This window comes from Mytilus californianus, unplaced genomic scaffold (assembly GCF_021869535.1).
Source record: "Mytilus californianus isolate M0D057914Y unplaced genomic scaffold, xbMytCali1.0.p SCAF_11, whole genome shotgun sequence".
Lineage (NCBI taxonomy): Eukaryota > Metazoa > Mollusca > Bivalvia > Mytilida > Mytilidae > Mytilus > Mytilus californianus.
Window position 1 is genome coordinate 56,345,928 of NW_026262593.1, and position 18,320 is coordinate 56,364,247.

General features: G+C 31.5%; 1 protein-coding gene across 1 annotated transcript; it reads left to right on the forward strand.

Moving 5' to 3' along the window:
• LOC127720386 (translocation protein SEC62-like) lies at positions 1-16,955 on the forward strand. Its single transcript, XM_052226973.1, has 9 exons — positions 1-83; positions 4,151-4,268; positions 5,773-5,875; positions 7,928-8,033; positions 9,601-9,690; positions 10,449-10,550; positions 12,802-12,862; positions 13,365-13,484; positions 14,964-16,955. The coding sequence occupies exons 1-9, from the start codon at positions 45-47 to the stop codon at positions 15,395-15,397; spliced, it is 1,173 nt and encodes a 390-aa protein (XP_052082933.1). The 5' UTR covers positions 1-44; the 3' UTR covers positions 15,398-16,955.
• The last annotated feature ends 1,365 nt before the right edge of the window (positions 16,956-18,320 follow it).

Here is an 18,320-nt window from a genome sequence, read left to right on the forward strand (position 1 = left end):
CCTCTGTACAGGTTTTAGAAAGACACCACGTAAAATTTGTAAACATGGCAGACAAAAGGAAAAATCGTCGAAGAAATGAAAAGGCAATGATTTTTGGTCTCCAATATTATATTTGTATCTTTATTTTTGTACCAAACAAATATCAATCTTAAGGAAAAAAGCGTTATCATGTTATTGGGTTGATTACATACGGGATCAATGCTTATGACGTCCTTTCCGTTGGTGTAACATATGGTCGTTTCGTTTCCTATCTTATTATTCCACTAAATCAAGAATTAACCCCTTGGTTGTAAATAACACAAGGTAAAAATATGGACCTGCAATAACTGTTATAACAGTTTGTTAAAAGTTCAATAACAGATAGACTGGTCCTGCACTGCAGACCTGGATCATTTTGATCTATGACCCAAAAATTCAAGCCCACATTTTGATCAGTCTTATAAGTCAATCAGACCTCAATAGAACCTATAGCTGTTTGGCAATCTACGACACTTGACCTGAGAATTTGCAACACTTGAAATATTGACGTCATACAACAAGCAATTTTCCTTTGTGGTGTCAGACATTTTCTATTGTGACGTAAAATTAGTAATGAGGGACAAATAGCAATAAGGTGTATTGATCTGTCTAAAGAAAGAGCTATCTATACCCAGATGACAAAAAATATGTGATTTTTGGTACATAGTTTCCAATTTTTTTTTCACACAGGACCTCCTCCCTTAAAAAAAAATGCGGCACCCCTTCAGTCCCCTCCCCCTTTCTAAAAATCCTAGATCCATAACAGAAAATTGATTGATATGTGTGGTTGGCTCATAGTAATCAGGTGGATGTCAAAATTCACCTGTACTTTTGTTTACATCATGTAGTACACGATCGTGACGATATCTGTCAAAATATTTAACACCTTTATTTGAAAACATTGTCTAGACCGCAGACCAATGATTATCCCTACTTTGATCTGGAATTAATCTGTTCCAAGGTTGATCTGCACCAGCCTTACAGTTCATGAGTTCCTGCAACAATTACCTGATTACATGGTGTCAAAAAGGATATTTTTTTAAATTACAATATTTATTAACATGATTAAATTAACATGTAAACAGTTACATACAGTTTGCATGTACAAAAAGGCCAAAATGAAAAATAGGTTTGTTTCCCCACGCCCGACCGACCTGAAAAAAGCCCGCAGACTCAAAAAATTTGTTGTCCTTTTTATTTTATTTTATTTTTTCGTCTGACCAAACTCTAATTTCCGGAAAAAGCAATCCGCATTAGACTTCTTTCTTAATGCGTATTTGCGACCAATTCGAACTACTCAGCAATTTTTCGCTATAAGAAAATCAAAATCCACTGAGTGGTTCTGATTGAACTGTGTCGATGGCAGACAAAATTACTCTTTCCTCATAGATCTGTAAGAATAAAAAAATCCACAAACTGGGAAAACAAGAACTCTTGTTAACATGGTTAACAATAGATTGTCAATTTGGAAGGAAGTGTTAAAAGATGTTAGCGACACGGGTGAAGGCAGCTTGTCACAGAACTAATTATTAGTTTATTGTCGAGTGAATGATAATTTTTGTACACTGTTTCTGACATTGATGGTTGTGAGTGGAAATGTTGTTTAATAATGGGTTATTGGGTTATTGGTCATTCATAGTCATACAGCAATCTGTACAAAAGTCAATTGCATTCTAGTCTATCATTTATTGCCAAATACTCTAAGATCATGTTGTGTTTTACTTTTGTTTATACTTTAACAATAGAGTTTAAATGTCAATGTTTTAATTATTGAATTAAAGTTTTCTGTTCTTATTTTTTTTCTTTGTGTGTAAAGAATATCAACATGGTACTGTACACAAAAACTGCACAATTATACGGTTAGAAATGAAAATGATTTGTATGGAACTTTATCAAAATGTACAAAGCTGCTTATCAATAACAGGGTACAATTAAACTTTAAAGTAAAGTTGGACACAGAGCTTAATAAATGGCATCAGCACTAAAAAAGTTTTCTTGCTACAAAACAAAATAGTTTATTTCCTGACACACTCTTTTATAAAAAGTAAAGTTATCTTAATTATCTCCCCTTAAGTTGCAAAGTTCATTTTGCTGAATAGTCTTTCAAATGAAATCCTCTCCTCTCTCAACATAAACATATTTCATTAAAGATCTAGACCCATTTATTTATGCTATTTTACAATCAAAGATGGTGGAAGACACTCCTATCAACTTTAACACCTGTTATGATCTTTAAATTGTCGATCATTTAATCCTTCAGGCTTATAACTGTCATTTCTTGTAATAACAGGTGTGTAACAGGGATGGTAGGGTGCTAGCCTTAATGTTAAACACATTAAGATCTACTTATATCACTCTAGAACAGCAATGTGCTATGTTTGACAGTCTAGTTTTGTCTGTTTTAAAATACGCCTCAGAAATATGGGGTTTTCATCATGCAAATGAAATAGAATCAGTACATAATAAATTTTGTAGATTTGTTTTAGATGTACCCAAAAATATGCCTGTCTGTTGTATCATTGGTGGTCTTGGTCATTTACCTATGTACTGTACATGTGGAATCATTATTTTTGGTGGGATAATTTTTTTTGGTGGATTTTGTGGTTAAAGGCTGTCTAGCTATATAGGCGAACTATGAACTTAAACATTCCACAAAGCACAATTTTCTACTGACTTTCATGCAAACGTTTGTAAAACCATGAAAAATCAAATATCCATGAAAAATGAAATATCCACGAAAATACAATTTTTCTTTTATCCACAAAAATATATATGAATCCAACAAAAGTTGTTTAAGTTCAGGTTAATACTATAACTAAGCAACCAGATATTGTATTTGAAATATATCAACTTCAAGGTGCTGACTGTAATAATGGTATACAAAATTGGGCCACACATACATGACATATAAAAATAAGAAGATGTGGTATGATTGCCAATAAGACAACTCTCCACAAGAGACCAAATGACACAGAAATTAACAACTATAGGTCACCGTACAGCCTTCAACAATGAGCAAAGCCCATACCGCATAGTCAGCTATAAAAGGCCCCAAAATGACAAATGTAAAACAATTCAAATGAGAAAACTAACGGCCTAATTTATGTACAAAATAATGAACGAAAAACAAATATGTTACACAGCAACAAACGACAACTACTGAATTACAGGCTCCTGACTTGGGACAGGCACATACAGAATGTGGCGGGGTTAAACTCGCTATTTATAATTTACTTTTTCAACTAGTGTTTGATAATTTATTGCATTAGCAAGAAAGATTTGATATGAATTTTTGTATTTTAAATGAACTTCTTTTAGATCAATTTAACCAGAGCTGGTGTGCATCTGTAGAGAGCTCTGAAAAATATATATGCCTATAAAGAATCTGTATTAAAATGGATTTTAAGACAGAATAATATATATATGTTGAAAGATATCAATGTTAAAATGTTGCCTTTTAGTATTAAGATTTAGTGTATTAAAATTAAATATAGAGACTGGTCGTTACATTAATCATCAAAGGGAAGGATATATAATTATTTGTAAATGTTGTATTTCATTTGTATCCAATGTTTAGAGAACACCTATCATTTTATTATGGTTTGTCCAGCAGATAAACAGTATAGACTTAAATACTTTTCAAGACATTATTGTACATTGCCAAATATTGATAAACTGCATTTATATACTATACATGCTATAAGTTCAAACAAAATCAGTAATTTACAATTTGATGGCTTTATTTGCGTTGGAAACTGAGAACAAATTTATATTAACGTAGTTAGTTTATAAATATTGTCTTTTTCATAAACAAAGTCAAATGAAAGTGTTCATAATTTATATTGTGTTTTATGCTGTTATATCAGTTATTATACATTTGTTGAAAATCATAATAGTTTTAAAATAGCATACCATAATCTGAAATGTTTGACTTAAATAAAACATGCTTTACTGTCAATGAAATTTTTAATTCTTATATACATCATGTACATTGTGTGTATATGTATATATACCGTAAGTCTATTAACATTAAACCTTTGTCAAATAAACAATAATTGTGCTGTCTGCCATCTCTCTAGGTTTATTGCAAGCTGATATCTGTTGTTTCAACCATTTTATTTTTATCTTATAGAATGGAGAAGAAAAGTGCACAAAAGAGGAATATGCAGTGGCCAAACATCTACGATTTAATATACCTATTAAAGAGGCCAAGTTTGTGGCAATGGGAGAGGAAGTCAAATGTTTCATAGGTTTGTTATATTAGTGTCTGGGTGGGGTTACCAGGATAGAGAATAATGGGCAAATACTACAGAAAAATGGTGAAAAAAATAAAGAATAGAGAAAAATAGGCAAATAAAAAAAAGGATAAAGAATTGATTGATTGCTTGATTGGTATTTGGTTTATTCTGCCTCAGCACAAATAAAGAATAATGGGTTGCTAAAATATAAAAAATAGAGAATAAAGGGCAAAAGATATAAAGAATAGAGAATAAAGGGCAAAAGATATAAAGAATAGAGAATAAAGGGCAAAAGATATAAAAGAATAAAGGGCAAAAGATATAAAAGAATAGAGAATAAAGGGCAAAAGATATAAAGAATAGAGAAAAAAGGGCAAAAGATATAAAGAATAGAGAATAAAGGGCAAAATATATAAAGAATAGAGAATAAAGGGCAACAGATATAAAAGAATAGAAAATAAAGGGCAAAAGATATAAAGAATAGAGAAAAAAGGGCAAAAGATATAAAGAATAGAGAAAAAAGGGCAAAAGATATAAAGAATAGAGAAAAAAGGGCAAAAGATATAAAGAATAGAGAATAAAGGGCAAAAGATATAAAAGAATAGAGAAAATGACCTAAAATATATTTTGTTTAAATCTTGTCCTCACTACAATGTCGTAAGGATTCTTTTACCAGACTTTTTGTATCAAACATTTTAATTTGATGATACTACTGATATAAGAAAATCAACCACTTTGCCCTCCACGACCATGGGAAATAACTAACTCTACTTCATATTGAAAACTATCTACGCAATGTATTTATTATTATACCCCCCGCTTTAAAAAAGTGGGGGTATACTGTTTTACCTCTGTCTGTCCGTCCATCAACCCGTCCATCTGTCAGTCCGTCGGTCTGTCCCATGAATATTTTTCGTCGCATTTTTCTCAGGAACTACATTACAAGGATTTCTGAAATTTGGTTTCAGGGTTTATATGAGTCAGCTATACCGTGTGATACGTTTTCAGCTCATCACTCAACAACTTGTCTTCCTGTTTACCTTATACTTTTAGCGGGCGGGGGTATCATTAGTGAGCAGTAGCTCACAGATTCACTTGTTTCACCTGCAAACTGAAATCAACCACAAGAATTTGAATACAAAAGCTTAATTAATTTTTCCTATGTTTTGTGTATGCAACTCTTCTGATGAAAGAAACAGAATGGCATGTTCATTCAATAGAAGAACAGAGTACATCTTGAAGTTGTATCCATTACGTTACAACTTCCACCATGGACACCACCATAATGACGAAATCTCCCAAAGCTGTAATATGAAAATAAGAAGATGTGGTATGATTGTCAATGAGTACACCTGTTTAAAAAGCAAAGTTTGTAGGAAAAATTGAAGATATTGAATTAACATTAAAGAAAATTTATGTCAGTCAGTGTACTGGACTACAGGTACGTTTTAATTTGTTCTGATAGAAATGAAACAGAATGGAAATTTTTCAAAAATCTTTTTTTTTAAACTTTCAGCTAAGGATGCTGTGGATGCTTTAATGGATTCAAAATGGGCGAAAAAATCTGACGGTGAAATACAGATCACGGACAGAAAGTCATGTGTTAATCTGATGAATACGTAAGTTAGATCATTTATCATTGCAATTGTGCTATTTGCACTGTCAAATTGCATGGACTGTAGATATGTTTGTAATAAACAGTCACTGACTGTATAATGCCTTATTTGTGATATTGATAATGTGTTTCCGTAGAGTTTTATTTTGGACATCAATAAAGAATACAGGTTTTGCTGAATTTTTAAGTTGTTCGCTCAAATAAAAGTTGTTGTTTTTTTGCTCAAAATATTTCATTTGGAACAGTTGTAAGAGTTGGAGTATAAATTGAACAACCAAGCATGTCTTGAAATGTATTTATCGATTTTGCCTTTTAATTTTTGTCTCGCCTTGACGGAGTCAAAAAGCGAGACATAGGTATGCTGTTTCTGGCATCGGCGGCGGCATCAACAATGTATTAGTTTGTGATTAGGTCTAGTTCATGGTGAACCACTAGTGGTAGGTCAATGATATTTGGTATGCAGTTGTATTAGCATTGGCACATCTCATTACCATGGAGATTATTTGTCCCCTCCCCCTCAGTCAAGGTCTATTGACTTTGAAACTCTTTCATAGTTTACATGTTTTAGTTTGTGATTAGGTCAATTTATGAGGAACTACTAGTGGTAGGTCAATGATATTTGGTAGGCAGTTGTATAAGCATTGGCATATCTCATTTCCATGGAGATTATTTGGCTCCGCCCCCTTAGTCATGGTCTATAGACTTTGAAAATTTTGCTAAGTTAACATGTATTAGTTTGTGATTAGGTCAGTTCAAGGGGAACCATTAGTGGTAGGCCAATGTTAATTGGTGTTCAGTTGTATAAGCATATCTCATTTCCATGGAGATTATTTGGCCCTGCCCCATCAGTCATGGTCTATTTACTTTGAATCAGTTTGTGATTAGATCAGTTTAAGATGAACTGCTGATGTTAAGTCAATGATATTTGGTATTCAAATTTATTTGCATAAATTTTGCAAGTATCGTTTCCATGGAGATTATATAGCCCACCCCTGATCATGGTTCATTGACTTTGAAACTTTTACATAGTTTACAAGTTAATGTTTGTGCTAAGGTTTGTTTAAAGGGAACGACTTATAATAAGTCGATGGTATTTGGTATGCAATTGTATTAGCATTGGCACATCTCATTCCATGGAGATTGTTTAGCCGTGTACCTTCATTCATGGTTCATCGACTTTGAATATTTGCATAACTTACATGTTAAAGTATTGCTATTTTAACTTCAACATTTGCATTATCAAAATTACATATCTCTGTGATAACAGTTTATTTATATACTTTGTTTAAATTAAGATGCGGAAATCATCGTTTGCCTGTGGAGACGGGAAGGTGGCAAACTATTCCGAGATCGGAAAGGTCTTGTCACCTCTGCAGCTCTACAGATATTGGCTATGAATTTCACTACATTATGTCATGCAATTTTTTCAACATAGAAAGAGAAAAATATTTACCACATTATTGTAAAAAAAATGTTAACATTATTTAATTTAATCATATATTCTCATCTGAAAATGTTGTTGAATTAGAAAAATTGTGTAGATTTATACGATACATATCATTGAAAGTCTGTCCTCCTGGTTAGAGGAACTGTAAAACTAGTATATTGTTATTTATTTTCACACATGTGAAACAAAATATGTATTTTATATGAACTGTTATTTTCTCTGTAGCTATGTACTAGTTTAGGACAATAAAATCATTCATTCATTCATAAATTTTATTAGTGCTCAGCTTGAAAAATGCTCAGTAAAAACTTGCATTCTACTTGTTTCTAAGCCTCAAACAAATCATTTTTATATTTAAGGCAATGCATAATTATTTTTTTTATTTAGAGTACTGAACTTAACCAAAAATAAAAATAGAATTTAAGACAAAAATGTTTAAAACATGAAATATGAACTAATCCAAAAAATTTTAGAAATAGGTCAACAAAAATTCATTAAATGAACTAAACCAAAGTATTGCAGAAATTGTTGCATGCATTTATGATAGCAACTTTATGAATATATTATCTTTGATCAATTGTGTAATATTTGTACTTTTTTTTATTGCAGTTTCCTTCAAAAAGGACTATTCCACAGAGCAGTTAAAGTGGAGAGAAAGAAAGATAAAAGTGACAAAGCAAAGAAAAAGAAAAAAGATGATGATGCTATTGAGGAGGTTTGTGGATAGTTAAAACAGTTTCCCCATTTTTCAAAACTTGCTTTCTGCTATGTTATGTTAAACATCACTAGCTTTTAAGTTCTTGGTTTTGAGCATTCCTGATGAAGGCCTAGATCAGGAAATTCGCTTCAAGGGCAAAAAAAAATAAAAAAAATATTTTTTATTTTGTAAGAGTTGCCATTCTTTGAATGTCATTCAATTCTGAAATTTTTATTATTTTTCATAATAAGAAAGTGTGGAAAAGCGTAAAATTAAAGATAAAACAAAATCTAAATGAGAGGTGAGTTAAAAAATATAACTTTCTTGAAAGTAACATCCAAACAACATCCCAAATGTGAGGTTACTCTTGCAAAATATTTATGAAAATACTGAATTAGAATATTAACATGGATGGTAAAATTATTATTTTCTTTAACATATATGAAGAAGAATAAGAATATTAACAAAGAAGTTTAAAATTGATTTTTATGCCCCATTTATGGGCATTATGTTTTTATCAGTCAGTGCGTCCGTTCGTCTGTCTGTCTGTCCCGCTTCAGGTTAAAGTTTTTGGTCAAGGTAGTTTTTGATGAAGTTGAAACTTAGTACACATGTTCCCTATGATATGATCTTTCTAATTTTAATGCCAAATTAGAGTTTTGACCCCAATTTCACGGTCAACTGAACATAGAAAATGATAGTGCGAGTTGGGCATCCATGTACTATGGACACATTCTTGTTTTCTTTGCCATAGTGCACATTGTGTAGATATTATACATAGGAAAGGCAAATCTAGATTAATGTTAGAATAGAAAGATAAATATACATAAATGAAATACCGGTAAACATACAAACTTAAGGATGTTCGCTCCTCTGGGTTTTTGAATTTTTGTCAGATATTCGGAATCCTCTGGTTTTACCCATGTAGTGCCATTAAAAAATGTGCCCATTAGCCCCTACTTTTCTTTCCATAATTTGATTACATATAGTTTAAAATGTCATCTCTGAAAATCTTATAAAATCCTTGTTATTTTTTCATCGTTTTTGAAAGCAAAAAGGTGCCAATGTTAAATGTATGAAAAATCTAGAGAGAATTATTTCCCGCCAAATTTTCAATGGCTTATATCTCGAAAACAAGCACACGGACCCTTCTTTTTTTTCTGCTTTTTTAGTTTCTTTATTTGTATACTATCAATTTGTATCAGTCTTTTAAAAAGCTTGTTATTTTGAAACAGAGTAGCGAACATCCTTAATTACTGTGGAATCATTATAATTAATTGATACCAATTTTGCTCCTTGCAGCAATGATTTTGTCTTTAAAACGAAGTCTATTAATAGTGAAAAACATTATGTTTATGCTTTATGAATCTTGTGTTTCATTGAACTGGGAAAATTTAATATGTATCAGATATATATACCTTAATACTGTAATGCTGGGGTTGAATGCGTGATTTAATTTTAACTATATTATAAAAAAAAAATCGTTTTTGAGATAAAATACCAACTAAATTATATTTTTACAAAAACATATTCATGATGTTGGTTGACAAAATTTGCTGAATCAGTATGAATTTTTTTTTTTTAGGATAAAAAGTCAAAGAAGGAGAAGAAAAAAGCCATCACAGATGGACAGGAGAGTGAGTCAAAAACAGATGAAAAAAAGAAAGACAAGAAGGTTTGATTTATGATATGTTTAACTAGAATCAATAAAAAGAGATTTGGAATAAAATTGGTTATACATCCTAGCAAAATAGAGATACAACAAGAATGTGTCCATAGTACAAGGATGTCCCACTCGCACTATCATTTTCTATGTTCAGTGGACCGTGAAATTGTGGTCAAAACTCTAATTTGGCATTAGAATTAGAAAGATCATATCATAGGGAACATGTGTACTAAGTTTCAAGTTGATTAGACTTAATTTCATCAAAAACTACCTTGACCAAAAACTTTAATCTGAAGAGGGACAGACGGGCTAACGAACGAATGGACGAACGGACGCACAGACCGAAAAACATAATGCCCCTAAGTGGGGCATAAAAAGCAGTCAGCTGAAAATCCGTTTGCCAATATTTTAAAAGTTGAAATGAAGTATGAATTTTTGAAATGGATTATTATCTTTAAATCTAGAAGTAAAATGCCTCACATTTAAAATTTGTAAATTTAATTGTCACAAGAGAAAGACTATTGTATCACTCAATGCAATGGTAGAATCTATATATCCAAGTATTAAAAAATGTGTTAACTTCTCTGTTAAAAACAACAGATATTTCAAAAAAAGGGTAAACTGAACACAGCAAGGATTTGACAGAGAAAGGGTAAAAAGACAACTAACTTACTCCTAATAGAAATTTATCAAATTAATATTTAGAAAGAATTGCTTTAGAAAATCTACTATTTTAGAAAAGTAATTTGCTGCTGTTAAACTTTCAGGATGAAGACAAAAAGGAAGAAAAGAAAGAAGAAAAGAAGAAGAAAGAAAGAAGACTGAAATTAAATATGCATGACGACCAAATCTTCCTTGACGGAGATAATGTAAGTTTCATTTGTCAGTTGTCAATTTTCCTTCATAGTTTTTTCAGACTTTCTAGACATACCTGAACCTTATTGGTTTTGTTTCATAGAAATTTTCGATACAGTTCAGCATATTTTTCTGTATTTAGCATGTTCTTGATTTTACTAAGACAACTTTTCATTGGGAGCTAGTGTTGTTCAATCAATTGTCCAAATATTTTTTTCCTGTTTGTCCTTGAAAAAAATCTGCTGGTCCTCACTTAAGAAATGAATGCTTCCTTTTGTAATTTTTATTGGGGTGTAAAAGTGTTGACGGAAGCACATTTTGTATGAAGCGTGGAAGTGCTTCATTCTAAAAGCGTATGCACCATTAACACTTCTACACCCTAATAAAATTACTAAAAAAAGCATTCATTTCTTATAATTACATTTTTATGCTAATATAATAAGACCACGAAAAAAAAGTTTTGTCAAGGTTTTCTTTTATTTGTCTGTGCAATTTTTTGTGGAAGCACATGTCATCACAAATGTAACATTTCATTTTGATATGAAGGTTAATTTTTGAATGACGCCCGGTTATTGTTAGCCAATCAAACTATCCAATTCTCTTGAAACATACATGTAATGTAATATTACTATTGCTATTGCAAAAAAAATAAAAAATTGTGTTGGTCCTTTGCAAAACCATTCGGACCACCACTTTTCAAGACGTCTGAGTTGATATCTGTGACTGGTTGGTTATCTGCTTACAATAATTATGATGGCGAGATTGGCGTCTTTAAATAAAACTTTTGAAAAGATGACAACTTTGACATGAAGAATCCTTGGTAAACTAGCTTTCTTGTAACTTATAACCCTCCATCAAGAAAATCAATATAGGAAACACAAGCCCTGGATTGATTGATTGATTGATTGTTGGTGTTTTAACGCCACTTTTAAGCGCCACTTTTGGGCTATTTCGTGGCGGCCAGTTTTTATTGGTGGAGGAAGCCGGAGTGCCCGGAGAAAACCACCGACCTTCGATAGGAAAACTGACAATCCTAGTCAATTAAGATTGGAGTCGAGTGCACCCGCACGAGCGGGGTTCGAACTCACAACCTCAGTGTTGACTGGCTAGTGATTACAGAAGTGGAACTGCTTAGACCACTTGGCCACCGAGGACCCCACAAGCCCTGGAACAAATATTCCAAATAGATTTGAAATACAGATCATGTGTGTATACTTTGCTTACAAGGACATAAAAATGATTTGATCAAGGTTTTGTTTAAAAGATTTTTTTGGATTCTCCAGTTTTTTGTCGAGCCTGCGACTTTTGTCGCTAAAGCGAGACATAGCGATCCTACATTCCGTCGTCGTCGTCGTTGGCGGCGTCCACAAATATTCACCCTGTGGTTAAAGTTTTTGAAATTTTGAAAACTTTCTTAAACTATCCTGGAATTCTACCAAACTTGGACAGAAGCTTGTTTATGATCATAAGATAGTATCCAGAAGTAAATTTTGTAAAAAATAAAATCCTGTTTATCCGTATTTTACTTATAAATGGACTTAGTTTTTCTGCCAGTTAACATTACATTCACTCTGGTTAAAGTTTTTAAAATTTAAATAACTTTCTTAAACTATCCTGTATTTGTACCAAACTTGGACAGAAGCTTGTTTATGATCAAAAGCTAGTATCTAGAAGGAAATTTTGTAAAAATTTATTTACTGTTTTTCCGTATATTACTTATAAATGGACTTAGTTTTTCTTCCAGTTAACATTACATACAGTCTGCAGTTAAAGTTTTAAAAACATGTATTAGATTCATAAACCATCCTGGATTTTTACCAAACTTGGATAGAAGCTTCTTACAATCAAAAGATAGTATTTAGAGGAAAATTTTTAATAATTTTTTCCCCATTTTTGCTGAGCCTGCGACTAACAGCAAAAGTAGGCGAGATACTGGGTTCCTCGGAACCCTTACAAATTTTTCATAATGATACACATCGTCAAAAATTTGGAAACAGAAATTTCATTGGTTGATGTAATAATTACCAGAACAGAAAGTAGAACAGAATGATTTTCTATCCTTAGTAGCAAAGAGTGGACATAGGATCTGTATTTTAATCAGATTGCATCCTGGTCTTTTTTTTTAATCACATGATCAGCTATAATGCAGATTTCTAGATGAGGCAGAAAGTAGAATAATCGAAACAAAGTTTTGCTTGACAATACAAGATTGATGAAAGTATAGAATTAATGTGTGAAATAAAGTTATACTTTTATATTTTCTAGATATATGTGTGGATATATGACCCCATACCAGCAAAGACATTTTTAATTGGACTTCTTATGGGTGAGTTTGACTTCTATTATTTTGTAGGTACATGTATATGTTTTTTGTACATGTATGTCAAAGGGGACTTTCAATGGTTTCTCCATTGTATTACGGTAGTTTAGCAAAAATTATATGAATCAGATTAGCCAATTTATTGATATAAAATTAAGAAGATGGGGTATGATTGCTACTGAGACAACTCCACCAGAGACTAAATAATGTTGAAGTTAATAACTATAGGTAACATTACAGCCTTCAACAATAAGCAAAACACATAATGTATCTATTAAAATGATTGCTAATAAGTGAACAAAAAAGCATGATTGATTAATGAGATTTCAGGAAAAGCTGCATACAAATAATACAATTAAAATTCAAAAGACCAGTTTTAATGAATGTTATACTAATTTCGTTGCATTTTTTACAAAAATTTGAAATAAAAATAGATATTGATATCTTTCAGATTTACGCATGCGAAATAAAAAAACAATGATGTTAATTCTATTTTTATCTTTTACAGTTGTGGGAGCTGTGGCATTCTGTTTGTTTCCCCTGTGGCCAGATGAAATACGAATTGGTGTTTACTATCTTAGTTTAGTTGGGGCTAGTTTTGTTGGATTTGTTCTATTTTTAGTTGTTTGTAAGTATTGTTTATTTTTTGTAAAGGATATTTTATGAACTTTTATAAATTACTGTAAAAAGTCATGTATAATCCATATTGATCTATTATCAGTCCACCATCTTTTCGTCAGTAGTTTTGGGTAAACGTTTTTTGTCGCATGAATTCATGAAAAACTTTTATCGTCTGGATGAAGCTCTGAAAAAGTTTCAAATGTTGTGTAGGGTATTTATATAGGAAAAGGCCGGCTTTCCTTTATCAAAAATAAGTTAGAAATGTTGATAAATGAATCTAGACCACTTCATAAGTATTGAAATAATTAAAACACAAAAAACTATTTTTTTTTTAATTTGTGTTTGTCATTTACCAGAAATGGGAAAAGTATGTGTAAATCGCCAACAAATTTGGTAGTTAGGGTTAGGGTTAGGGTTAGGGGTAGGTAGGAATATTTTATTTAATAGATATAACAAAAGAATTTGACTAAAAGTAAAACAGGGCTATCATTTAGTAAAATACTACTGTAAATTCAGAAATTATTGCGATATTTCTATTAATGTAAAAAATGTGACAATTTCAGGTTCATTTGTAGAATTTTTGCAATTATATTAATAAGATTTTACATTTTCTGCCAGCGATTAAGGATTTAGAATAGTAAATACATGCATGAATTCCTGAATTTACAGTTTTTAATTTATTCAACACTTTCATATTTGAAGGTTCTTTAGCTAAAACAAAACACTGGCTGTAGTCTGAAACACCAAAACTGAACGAATAAACCAATTACATTTTTCATTTGATACATAACCATTATCATGATGAATCATGACTTAGACAATGACTAGATAGGACATAGGTCTCTTATTAAAAAATTTATGAATCAGCTTTCTTTTCATAACGTCTTAAGTAGCACCAATATTGCATTACCTTGAACATCAATGAACACAGTTCAATTTCCATTGGATTTTAGGACAGGAAACACACAGCACATAAGTTGACAACAGAGATATATGGTGTATACTGTATTATTTTCTATATTTAACCCCTTGATACTCTTGTCAGGTGGTAGTGTGTGGGGGTATGTGAAATCCTGACTATTGAAAAAAAAATAAAAGATAAAAAAAAAAATCTTTTGACTTTATGTTTGTTATAACTAATTATATATCTGACTTGAATATTTAATTTGTCGAACCCTTCAGGGCTCTGTGTTCCCTAGGTCTAAATGTGGTTGAAATTTGGACGATTTTATCAACTTTCAGCAAAATCTCGATTTTTGACCTATTTGGGGTGTAAATGTCAACCAATGCTTTATAAGAAAAGCTCAACAAAAAAAGTTCTATTTCACTTTCTTACATGTCTTTTTATCAACTTCAAATTCTTTTTATTTTTAAAAACTAACAACAAATGTATTGTACTGTGAAGCTATACTGTATATACGATGTGTTCACTTTAAAGAATACATAAATTATTTTAAGCTTAAACTCTTCTGTTTATCCATTCCAGTGAAACAGATATTGTTTTGTTTGCTATGGTTACTGACATTTGGAAAAATACATTTCTGGCTGTTCCCAAATTTAACAGAAGATGTTGGAGTTCTTGAATCTTTTAAGCCATTTTATGAAGTTAAACGACCAAGTGAAACGAAAAAAGCCAAAGACGTTAAAAAGGAAATGAGAAAACGGAGGGAAAAAGCTCTTGAAAATGAAGAAACGGAGAGTGAAACACAAGAAATGGATGCCGAAAAAACAGAAGAACAGGGATTTGAAATGGTATCTCATGAAGATATTACTGAAAATGGGGATAAAGTTCAAGATGAAAATGATGAGGAAGATAAAGATCATGAAGGAGATGATGAAGATGTTGGAGAAGAGGAGGAAGTGAAAGACAATGAAATGGGAGACAACTCTGACAATGTTGATGATAAAAAAGATAAATGAACAATTTTTTCGTGGTTTTAATCTAGTCTGTTATCATTCGGGAAAATGGATTTTGTTTCAATAGAATAGCAAAGATGAGGATAAAAGTGATCCTTTTAAAGGTCAACATTAACATTGGTTTGATATTCATGTCATATATATAGCTTGCATAATTTAGTCTTTTGAAAAATTTCAAGATTTTGTCTCATCCAGTGGTTCAAAAATTAAAATGTGGTGGCCCTGTTCATTTCCTTGAACCATTGGAGGAAACAAATTATGGGTCCATTTTTTTTACTGGTAGTCAGAAAAGAAAAAGAAAATTTTTGAATTTCATTTCATTGTATCATAAGACATTTCCACAAAGACTGTCATCAAATAAAAATGAAAAGAAGAACACAAATAGCTGCTTCATGAATCAGATTTACTTTAAATTTTGCTGTCGTGACAGGAAAATAAACATCAGGGAACCTGAAGTAGAAGGGCAGGGTACCAGTTAAAGGTATAAAAGTACCAGGAGCCTCTAAACATGTATACAATTATTACCAAAGTAGCATGGTCATTTATATTTGTATTCAGGGCTGTTCCATTAAGATAAATGTTGAAGGAGAGGAATGGAAGTTTTGTTTTTAAAGATGGTGCATTTAATGTATTCTAAATTTCTTAAAGATAGTATGTTTGTTGTGTTATTATTAAAAGTTCCTCTCTAACCTCCAATATTTGTTTTAATGGAATAACCCTAAGTATATTGGTCATAGCCAGATAGTTTATATTTAAACCAAATATTAAAAAATAATCACTTCATAACTGCAGAATTTAGGACACAGGCTGACCTTAAATTTTAACACTGGATATATATTAAATAAGACAACTTTGCCCAAAAAACTCCTTAAAAAGCTGACAATATTAATCTAAGAAATAATATAAAAGGGTCCATTAAAGTTAATTATTAAGATTTTAGGCCATTTTATGATCTTTTAAACATTTTTTCATACATTTTGCTGTCTAACTTTAGGTTATGAGGTCCTGGTATTTCCATGATTGTTTGTCTTGGAAATAAACTGATGTATGTTTTATGAAGTGAATAACCAATGCTCTAAATATTTTTGTTATTGTTAAAAAAACTCATTATATGAATTTAAAAAAGATTGGTCTACCTGTATTTCTAAGGGGTGGCAGTTATTTCCTGGCTAGAATACTGTATGTACCGTTTCAAGTCATCTTCAAGCCATGCTTTTTTCTGATCAGATGTAAGCTTTTCATAGAAGACAGCTGCCTCATGCACAAAATATTTCATTACTATTAAATTAAGTAATGCGTTAGAATCAACACTGGAGTACTGAGAATGGTTGTGCATCTTATTTCATTTAAACATGTGATAAAGAGAAAATTGTTGCACCACATTTTACTGTTCATTCTTCAACATCTACCAAGAGATAGCAAGGAAAATCGTGCACCATTGTTCATTATTCATTATATGCCATCCCATAATATTTATTATTAATTGTATATCTATTCAGTATTGTCATTAACATTTGAATACATGTAATAAAGGAAGGAAGACAAAACATGCTTTGCTAAATCACAATTGTTAATTCTTGATTGCTATAAAAATTCAAAAAGAGTGATATATGAAAGAAGGTCTGGATGGCAGAGGTGGTGTTCATTTTCTATATTCTTTAATTGTCTGGGTGTTTTTAGCTCACCTGGCCCAAATGGCCAAGCTAGCTTTTCTCATCACTTAGCGTCTGTCGTCGTCCGTTAACTTTTACAAAAAATCTTCTCCTCTAAAACTACTGAATTAAATTAACCAAACTTGGCCACAATCATCATTGGGGTATTTAGTTTAATGACCCCACCTGCCAATCAAGATGGCCGACATGGCTAAAAATAGAACATAGGGGTAAAATGCAAGTTTTGTCTATTATTTTGGAAACCGTTATATAAAGAGAAAATCTGACATATGCAGAAATGTTCAAAATGATGTGCTCTACCAATTGTCCTTTTATATCCAAACTGTCGGGGTACTTCTTATAGGAGTTATTGCCCTTAAATGACAAATTTTACCATTTTTATTCCAATTTGCCTATTATCTTGAAAATAATAATAGATACAGTGAAACTTTAAATTTCAAAAATGATCAGCAAGATCTACTAATAAGTCTGCATGGTCGAAAATCGTCTGTCGACTCCTCATTAGAGTTATTGCCCTTTGATGATGATTTTGATCTATTATAGGGTTTTTATACAACCGCAAAAATTTTTGCGGTCGTATATTGGTATCACGTCGTCGTCGTCCGAAGACATTTTGTTTCTGGACAATAACTTTAGTATTAGTAAATAGAAATCTGTGAAATTTAAACATAAGGTTTATAACCACAAAAGAAAGGTTGGGATTGATTTTGGGGGTTATGGTCCCAACAGTTTAGGAATTAGGGGCCAAAAAGGGGCCTAAAAAAGCATTTTTCTAGTTTCATGACAATAACTTGTGGAACAGTGTATGGATCTCTCTGAAAATATACCACAAGTTTCCATACCACAAAGGGATGGTTAGGATTGGCTTTGGGGGGTTATGGCTCAAATTGTATAGGATTAGGGGCAAAAAAGTGAGAAAAAACAAGGGTGTCCTGGTAAATGGACAAATACTTAAGTAAAAATTACAGAGTAAGGGAGGTAATTCAAACACAACTTTGAATTACCTCCCTTACACTGCTTTAAAATTATGTATAAAGAATTTTTGTATTGTTTTGAGGTGATTAGCTATCAATTCATTTTTAGAAGTTACTATTTTAATAATTTTAAAAATGCTGATTAAGGTAAATTAATTTTAGCTATGATTATGTATGTCATTTTCTATTTTAAGACTTTTATGATTTATTTAAATGGGTTATTATGTTTGCAAACTCCATTAGGTCAATTCGCAACAGCAAAGTGTATTGCACAAAAGC

Excerpts from the sequence above, each read along its gene's own strand:
- LOC127720386 (XM_052226973.1), top strand. The coding sequence starts at position 45 with ATGGCAGACAAAAGGAAAAATCGTCGAAGAAATGAAAAG. Across the intron at positions 4,269-5,772 it reads GGAAGTCAAATGTTTCATAG|CTAAGGATGCTGTGGATGCT; the intron begins GTTTGTTATATT and ends TTAAACTTTCAG. Across the intron at positions 10,551-12,801 it reads TCTTCCTTGACGGAGATAAT|ATATATGTGTGGATATATGA; the intron begins GTAAGTTTCATT and ends TATATTTTCTAG.